The sequence below is a fragment of the Aquarana catesbeiana genome, linkage group LG02 (assembly GCF_042186555.1).
Source record: "Aquarana catesbeiana isolate 2022-GZ linkage group LG02, ASM4218655v1, whole genome shotgun sequence".
NCBI lineage: Eukaryota > Metazoa > Chordata > Amphibia > Anura > Ranidae > Aquarana > Aquarana catesbeiana.
This window is the reverse complement of record NC_133325.1, coordinates 149,495,476-149,504,734: the sequence shown is the minus strand read 5'-3', so window position 1 is coordinate 149,504,734 and position 9,259 is coordinate 149,495,476. Positions and strand designations below refer to the sequence as shown.

The 9,259-nt window shown below is 40.0% G+C and overlaps 1 protein-coding gene across 1 annotated transcript in view; it reads right to left on the bottom strand.

Moving 5' to 3' along the window:
* Positions 1-1,269: 1,269 nt before the first annotated feature.
* Positions 1,270-9,259, bottom strand: part of COPZ1 (COPI coat complex subunit zeta 1) — a 28,295-nt gene continuing 20,305 nt past the window's right edge. Inside the window, exons 5-9 of the mRNA XM_073613630.1 lie at positions 8,217-8,272; positions 6,922-6,999; positions 6,197-6,248; positions 4,077-4,115; positions 1,270-2,319 (exon numbers count right to left, since the gene is read on the bottom strand). Coding sequence (XP_073469731.1) covers positions 2,272-2,319; positions 4,077-4,115; positions 6,197-6,248; positions 6,922-6,999; positions 8,217-8,272 — 273 coding nt within the window. The 3' untranslated portion in view covers positions 1,270-2,271. The remainder of the gene's footprint in view (positions 2,320-4,076; positions 4,116-6,196; positions 6,249-6,921; positions 7,000-8,216; positions 8,273-9,259) is intronic.

Genomic DNA, 9,259 nt, shown 5'->3' with positions numbered 1-9,259 from the left:
CAGCTGTACACGGCGCCTGTAAGAGGGTCCCTCGCGGGCTTGCTTCGTTCGCCACGCTTCGCTCAGCACTTTTTTATTCTACCTCTAGGTCCACTTGGATGGTGGGGCTTGAACTGGGACTCAGGGCGCAGGCGCCGTGTACAGCTGACTGAAGGTTTTCAGCTTCGGCTATTTTCGGTGGCTCCTTAGTCGTTCGTACTGCGCAGTACAGGGGGGTCCTTAACAGCCGGGGGAACTTTCTCTACAAGACACCTGGCCGTCCCAGTGAACACACAGGAGACATTCTTCTTCCAGCCAAATAGATACAGGAAATGTGTCCTGAGACTCCCTGGCCAATAAGGGCTTCTTGATTGGCCGGGAGGAGAATGAGGAGCAACAGCGAATATTAATTCGCTAGTGTCACAGACCTGGGCGGGCTCGTAGCGCATTGCTCTGCGCCCCGAGCCCACCCTATTTTAAAGCCTATTACAGCCTCTGGCTCTAATCAGGTGCTTCAAGAAAACACCCACCCTGCATTGGATATGCATACGCCCGGCGTCCTAAAAGGGGCCAGATGCATAGATAGGGGGTGGCGGACATGATGGATAGGGGTGGCGGCGCCTGTATGGACGGGCTGCCCCTGATGTCTATATACTTACCTGCTCTGTGCAACGGAGTGGCCGCGAACCTACTCTTTGAGTTCCCTGCCGATGCTCCTGGTCCCTCCCTGCTGTTCAGTGCCCCCATGGGAAGCGGCTTCAGTGACATGCATTTTTCCTTTTTAACCTTTTTATGCCCAGTTCCTTACATGCATGCTCTGCATTAAAGAGGAGTTCCGCCTGGGGAAAAAAAAAAAAAAAAAGTCAGCAGCTACAAATACTGTAGCTGCTGACTTTTAATATAAGGACGTTTACCTGTCCAGTGGTTGTGCCACCTGTCTATTGACTTTAGGATTAAGCTTTTGGGATTCTAAACACCAATAATGTAAAAACAGAAGCAATGATTTAAGGCATTTCTGTTTAGGAAGGAGATGTAGCAAAATACTGAGATTTGTATATAAACTAGGGGACTGATTTATTCACATGTGAATGAAACTTGGGCCCAAATTACAGTTGTGCAAAGTGGGGTGACATGAACCGGTATTTTTACAACTTCACACATTTTACATTTTAGTAACTCAGATCCTGGGTGTTCAATTCTGACTGCAAATTAAAAATAGGACTGGTCTTAAAGTTATTGGAGAGAACTTGCTGTCAATATCGAAAAGAGCAATGTAATCAAAACAAAATATTAATATTTGTATGTCATTTATTAATCATTATAAAGTTCTCAGATTTGTACAGCACCTTGGATAGCAATAGAAGACCACAACCTCAGTACAAAGCAGCTGCTTCTGGACTTCAGTATAAGGATTTATGATCCTACTATCAAATACAGAAGCAAGTTTTAGTATTAAAGTTGTGCTTTCAAGGTGAAGTACATAGCACAAGTATACATGGCATACTCTACATTGGTCCTCAAAATTATAATGCACAATTTCAGTTTGTTAAAAAAAGAAATGCCGCCCCTTGATCCATGCATCAGCCCTAAGCTGGCCACACATACGACAATACTATTTTACAATTTTGTGTTTACTAAGAGCTATGTAGTCCAACCCAATTGCAATGCGTGTGGCCATCTTTAACCTGTGTGCTGTGGATATAAAAATATAAATATCCCTACATGAGTAAATCAATTTCTTAACTGTTCAAATGGGTAAGGCAGTATGTGCATAATCTCCCATGAAGCTGAGAGGGATAGAGATAGTGTGAACCATTTTCTGTCCATTATATAAATTTACAATGCTGTTTCCAATAATAATCACATTTATAACTAATTGTGGCCCTCAGTAATCTAAGTAATTTACTGAGTGACAGCAAGAATGTAAAGCATGAATTTGTTTGTAATCTCTACAATAAAAACTGCAACTTGACACAATGACTGATCATTTTTAAATGTTAGGGCTGTCATATGTACTTTATCTATGCTCTCACCATCAGCAGGATAGGAAACCAATTACACACTGTTCCCACATACCAGTAGCCAAATGTAAAGTTGGATACATAAAATAAAGATTTTAACAAGAAGGCAAACATTTGTAATGCAATGAGTTATTGCCTCTTGCTGCTGTGGTAGACATCAGTGCCACTGCTCTAAACCATAGGAATATAAACAGTCAAAGGGTAGGAACTGGGAACTGTACAGGAGGTCCCAATAAGATGGAATGGACATGTTCTGGAACAGATGAAGTCGCTATCGGAGGAGTGACCACTTGATTTGCTCTTTTGCAGACTGCAGCACCTAAAAAAAAAAAAAAAAAAAAAAAAAAAAAAAAAAAAAAGGAAGAAAAAGAAGATAATATTAATGCACAAAAGACAACACTATACCCAGATATTAACTGACTTTTTTTTTTTTTCTTTAATTTGCATATATTCTGTATTTCTCCAATTAAAGTAGACCAATAAATTTACACAAGTTAACCACTTGCCGACCAGCGCACGTCGATGTACGTCGGCACAATGGCGCGGCTGCGCAAATGGGCTTACCTGTACGTCCTTTAAATCCTGGGCTAGTGGGCACGTGCGGCCACGGGTCCTGTGGACTTGATGTCCGCCGGTGGCCCGCGATCGTGACACGGAGAGGCAGAACGGGGAGATGTAAACAGGGCATTTCCCTGTTCTACCTAGCAACATGACAGGGATCTACTGCTCCCTGTCATCAGGAGCAGTGATCTCTGTCATGTTCTAATGAGCCCATCCCCCCTACAGTTAGAACACAGTGAGGGAACACAGTTAACCCCTTGATCGCCCCCTAGTGTTTAACCCCTTCCCTGCCAGTGTCATTTACACAGTAATCAGTGCATTTTTATAGCACTGATCGCTGTATAAATGTCAATGGTCCCAAAATAGTGTTAAGTGTCCGATGTATCCGCCGCAATGTCGCAGTCATGATGGGAAAAAAAACACAAAAAAAAAAACCAAAAACAAATCGCTGATGCTTTAATAAAAATGCCATAAATCTATCCCCTATTTTGTAGACGCTATAAGATTTTGTGTAAACCAATCAATATACGCTTATTGCGGTTTATTTTACCAAAAATATGTAGAAGAATACATATCAGCCTAAACTGAGGAAGACATTTGTTTTTTTATATATATTTTTGGGATATTTATTATAGCAAAAAGTAAAAAAAAAATGTTTTTACCCATAATTGTTGCTCTTTTTTGTTTATAGCGCAAAAAATAAAAACTGCAGAGGTGATCAAATACCACCAAAAGAAAGCTCCATTTGTGGGGGGACATCAATTTTGTTTGGGTGCAACGTTGCATGACTGCGCAATTGTCGGTTAAATCGACGCAGTGCCGTATCGCAAAAAGTGCTCTTTTCAGGAAGGGGGTAAATCCTTCCAGGGCTGAAGTGGTTAAAATGTTACTAAACCCACATTCTAAAAAAAACTATCAATAAATTGTGTATTACATGCCATTCATACTCACTCAGTCACTATGAGATTCTTTTTTGTATTCTGCTACTCTCTATCTCCACCTTCTGTTCATGTCCCCAATTCAGCTAGGGACTTGGCAGCTGTGGTGCACATGCTTAGTTTTCAGTGAGTTTCTATGCTACGCATTTCCACCCTATCACATCTGAGCAGCACAGTGGTAAATTACAGCCCACTAAAAACACAATGGGGGCGGGAATATTACATGTAGATTAATGGAGGCTTCATCTCCAAATTATTGTACACAAAGCCCTTTTTCAAAGCCCAGGTCAATCAATGTATAACTTTGGGAATGTAAGAATCCAAGCAGAGCACAATACTTATCACACACAAATAAAAAGATGTAAACTGTTGCCATTGCCAGCCAACGATAATGGAAAGGCATCACTAAATGGCAAACTGTCACTCTTACATATTAGACACCACTTACATTACTTCTGCTAAGGGTGAGGAATGTGAGCTCCTTGTAGCACTTTTAAATCCCTATCCCCCTCTTCCCAACCACACAGTAAGTAATGTCATCATGGAATCCTGATGTACTGGAGTTAGGGATGCTTACCTGAGAGACCGTTTGTTCTGTGAGAGGAACATCATCACCCTAAAAATAGAATTAGAAAATGACTCCATAGGCTACAATAATAATACCAGGAATACAATTTTAAAACCATTCCACCAAACACTCAGACAGCACCCCAAGCACCCCCTTCATCCCCCGCTATGCCTTTCTCCATATTAACCTCCAGACTTCCAGACACCCCACTGATCTTTGCTCTGCTACAGTGCCAATGACACCTATTCCATCATTTGGTAGCTCTGCAGGTGGCTCTGCCAGTAGCTGGGCACAGATCCCTATGAGAGCACAGCAAACAGTGTAACAGCATGCTAATGGGGTTCATAAATCTGCCTTCTCAGCAGGCCGTTCACTGTGAGCTGTGTGGAGGGCCCATGGGACAGATGCTAGTAAGAGAAACAGCATATGGTGATACGGCACTTAACCACTTCACCACTGGCAAATCTAACGGCACGCTCAAAAGCGCATCCAACAGTTCCTATATTACTCAACAAAGAGCTCTTTGGAAAAGAAAAAGGCTTTTACTACTAATGTACACAATCTACACTGATATTTATTTAAAATGGCTGCCTGAATGACGTAGGGTAACAATGTGTTCAGGCAAATGTCCTCAATGTAATCTTGAAGAGTATGATGGGACAAATATTGGGACATTTCCAGGTAAAGTATCAGAAATGGGCACTGCTAGAAAAACTAGATTTTGTGTAGCTTTATTCTTTGACATGCTGAGTGACACAAAATATCCTTTTGCTGAAAAATAATATACATCCCTTACATAATTGCCCTGTAATCTATTTTTCATGAAATTATTCCTTACTGTGTTTTTCTACCCCCTTATAATGTTCTCCTTTAGATTCCAAACCTATTTTACCCCTCACTTCTATTTACGGAAAAAGCAGTACACGTCAGTGGTGGTCCCATGGTCTCCATTTTAGCTCTGGAGCCAACAAGGGAAGGTGGCTACATTCATGAATACAGTGGGACTATGGAGAATGAACAGCCACTCTCTAACAGGAAGTTGGATCTCACTAGTAAAAAAAATAATAATAATAATAATATAAAATATTTAAGATTTGGAGGAGTTTGAGCAAAATGGAAGTTTTTTTTTTGTGTGAATACATACTTAAAAATATTTTTTTTAAATCAGTTTTGTGTCTCTTTAAACTCTGTGGTATCTAAAAGGTAATCCTAAAAAACAGTTAATACTTGCAACAGGTTTGGGCAAGAAGGAGTTTGAAACCAGTTCAAATATCTGATTCTTTATTGCTTTCAATAATCAGTGCATATGCAAGCCTGCTTTAGGCTCGTTTCACACATGTCTGGCCGATGTTTCAGCACAATTTTTTTTTAAAGGAGTCCGGTGCAATTATGGTGCAAATTTTTACTGAATCTGCACAGGACTCTCTTTAAAAAACGCACCGCGGCCGGCCTGCAGATACGTGAACCGGCTCCATAAGAAGTTGGTTCAAAACGCATCCAATATGCAAATATGTGAACCCAGCCTAACAGTCTGTGCAAACTCATGAGAAGGGAACAAGTGTTTTGTTAATTCATGAAGCATTTGCAGCACTTTTGGTTCTGACAGCGACTTGTGCACCAAATTCAGGTTGTTCTAAAATGAGCCACCTTTACCTTGCGTCACACTGATTGCGCCAAATGTCAAAGTGGAGCTAATTAAGACCAACTCTTTTGGTCTACAGAGAGAAAAATTGGCTCAGACAGATTTTACAAAAGTGTCTCTCATGCATTCTAAAAGTGGCGCAGCATGAGCCAAATCCAAGGAAAAGTTCTAGACAGGTGTATGAATTTAGTGCATTCTAAAAGTGGTTAAGAATGCGCTAAATTCATACACCTGTCTAGAACTTGTACTTGGATTTGGCTCATGCTTCACCACTTTAAGAATGCACGAGAGACACTTTCTCAAAATCTGCCTGGAGTTCATAAAGACTGGCGCAGGCAATGTCTATTCTATACAAGTTAAGCATTTAATATGGAACAACCATTTAGATTCTCCCTTATGTATCTAGTGCAGTGTAGAGTAAGACAGGGTGAACCCCAGCGGCTTTTGCTCTACAAATTTCAAAGTTTCATACACTGTTTCAACATACCCTCAGTGCAACACGATGAACCACTTGCTGGGGGTCACTCTCCAAAATGACTCTGTACAGAGAGAAAAAGAAAGACTGATTAACGGCAACCAAATCCTTCCAGACAAAGAAGAGTTAAAGAGAACCCTCTTCTTACATGCCATTATAGCTGAAGCACGGAAGCTCAATCTGCAGAAGTCTATGATGGAATCAATCCTAATGATGTCATTACACGGCTACATAGCAGCACTTATGCCGTAATGACATTGTTAGGAGCTGTTCTCCTTGTAGAGTCTCTATGGTGGTAACGGCTGCTCTCTCACAATTCAAACAAAAACAAGCACAGACGGAAAATGTACAACTTCCAGATTAACACTTCTATTTACAATCACAGGAGGATTTTACGGTCTTCATTTGTGAATGTGAATTGCCTGGATGTTCATGTTGGATGTTTAACTACTAAGCTGCTGGCAGTTATTTAAGCAGACAACATTCTGGCTTTTTAAGAGACAAGAAATCAATGCAGTATTTTATGTTAAAGACTTTATAACCCGGAAAGTAGAAGTGAAAAGCAGTTTTGGTTTATATGGCATAATACCAAACTAGAAACGGCAGCACTATGGGGTACGGCAATACTCCATAGATTTCCTTATTGATGACACTCAACGCTTAGTGAAAGCACAGATGTCACTGTATATTAGCTGTCACACATGAAAAGTCAGGACAGACATCAAGACGTCTCTTACCCTCCATCTATAATTTCATCAACTGCTAGGAACAGCCCTTCCATGTTCTCCAGGAGTGTTCGTTTCTCTACATTTTTTCTATTAAAACCAAAAAAGAAAAACATATTTGACTTCAGACCAATAAAAACATATGTTTCACAATTAAAACAGAACTCCAGTCATACAACTAAGGGAATATATTTGAAAAGTATTTTTCATACCTTATTTTAAACTCAACAATTTTGGTCATTCAGATGTCCCTCCTCTATTTCCTATATGGATGTAGAATGAGGGAAGAGTAAAAATAGCGATGGTGCGTGATGGCCCCAAAAATCTCCTAAGACCACAGTGGCAACACCATGTTTGGGGGGGGGGATTTTAATGTGCAGAGCAACGCAAAGAGTATGACTTATGCATGACAAAAAAATATTCAGCCCCACTCTTTAGCATCCCAGGGCTCCTTTGAAACTCTTGTCAAGAGAAGGGAGAGCCTTTGTATGACAATAGAGTGTCTGTATACCCTTTTGTACCAAACACCTACCAGACACAGGATGCTTGTCGATGCCATCTTGTTAGTCTGAGAGGACCAGGATGCAGGTCTCTGATCACAATAATTCTAACAAAGTTCCCCACCAGCACTGGAAGTCAGTGGAACATGCATAAACTAAAAGTAAACATGGTAGGTGAAGTCCTTTTTTAACCCTTCAGTTTGTGCTGTGATAGGAACTAAACATTAAACTCTTCTCAGTTCTAAACCTTATATTTAATATAATTCACAATGCTCCTTCTTTAAAGGGGTTATTCCACCCAAAACTAATAATGCAGTTTGTGGAAATGATATAGTGCAAACCTCCTAACAGTCTCTCATCTCTCTCTATGGGACTTTGGCGATTATATGCTCTTCGTTCTCCAGACCCGTACATCTGCCATAATGGGGCAGACCTCTTCTCAGAGACATCCGGCCACAGGTGTCCACAAAAGATACACAGGAACACAGTTGGCAACTACTTTGAGGGCCTAACCCTTTACATTGTCACAATTCCTAAAGCAGGTCTTAAAATGCTCAACAATTGAAAAACACATATTTAAAGGAGCCATCATGCTCATCTAGGCGAGGAATGGGCAAGTGGGAGCAAGCACCTGCATAAACGGTCTTTGCGTCTATATGAGGATATGTGTAAACTGTGAGTAAAGGTCTCCTTTAACTATATAAATACAGCTGACAACACATGTATGATATAATGGAAATTGGTGTCACTAAAAGGAAGCACAGGACAAAAATGTTTTGGTTACATGGCAAATATCTTATCACGTACCTGAGCATCTGACTTAATGAATCGAAAAGGCAATTCAGAACAGCCATCAACATGAGCTGTATGGGAGATGAAAAGAAATGCGGGATGTGAGATTACACTAGCAGCCAGAAATTTAACATGCAGATCAGACAATCTACTACAAAATGGAAAGCGAGACTACTCTAGCAAGTGACAAGCATTATTTTCAGAAAAGCTGGAATGATTTAACTAAAACTGAACTGTCAAATGGCTCATTACCAGCCACACAGATCGTGGAAATTGTCACTGTCACAGGACTAATCATAATTCAAGTGCAACTTCCCTCTCATGCTGCAGTGGTGTGTGTGTTGCTGCACAGGATTAAGAGGTAGAGCAGTGACAGAACCAGAAACACAGTGACCTGAAAGTAGCTAAGGGCTGTCTGGAAAACATTAACAAAAAAGACTGAGATACACCTGCTGTGTATTATAAAGCCACAATTTATGCAATAATTTTTTTTTTTTTTAAATACAGACCGTAATAAAAAGAAAAATGACATGCAAAGCAATGGTTATGTAATAGTACATAATGACAACACTGAACAATAGCAATGGGGAATAAATATATTCAGCTGCCTGCCCCTTCTCTGTCACCATGGATATTATTAAGCCTAATCATAAGAATATATATATACACATTATATATATATATATATATATATATATATATATATATATATATATATATATATAATAAAAATCCTGGCGTATTAGGGTCTGCATAATGGCTAAAGTAGAGCTCCATTGTTATTCGTCAGACACGATCAGTTTGTTTTGATCTGACAACAGAAAAGCCTTTGCTGAATACTACAGTTACAACGCAACAGCGTAAGGACAATGAAAATAAATGGTCTAAAAGTGTTCTTCCCCTTTAATAAACCAAAACCCAATATACCTTTTCCAAGACAGGATTTTAGCTGCTGCAGAGATATCAAGCTACAATCTAGAACAGCAGTAAGGTAATTTCTTGTAACATAAATCTATATTTAATGCAGTGTGAATGTAGGCCACAGAGTTCAAGATTAA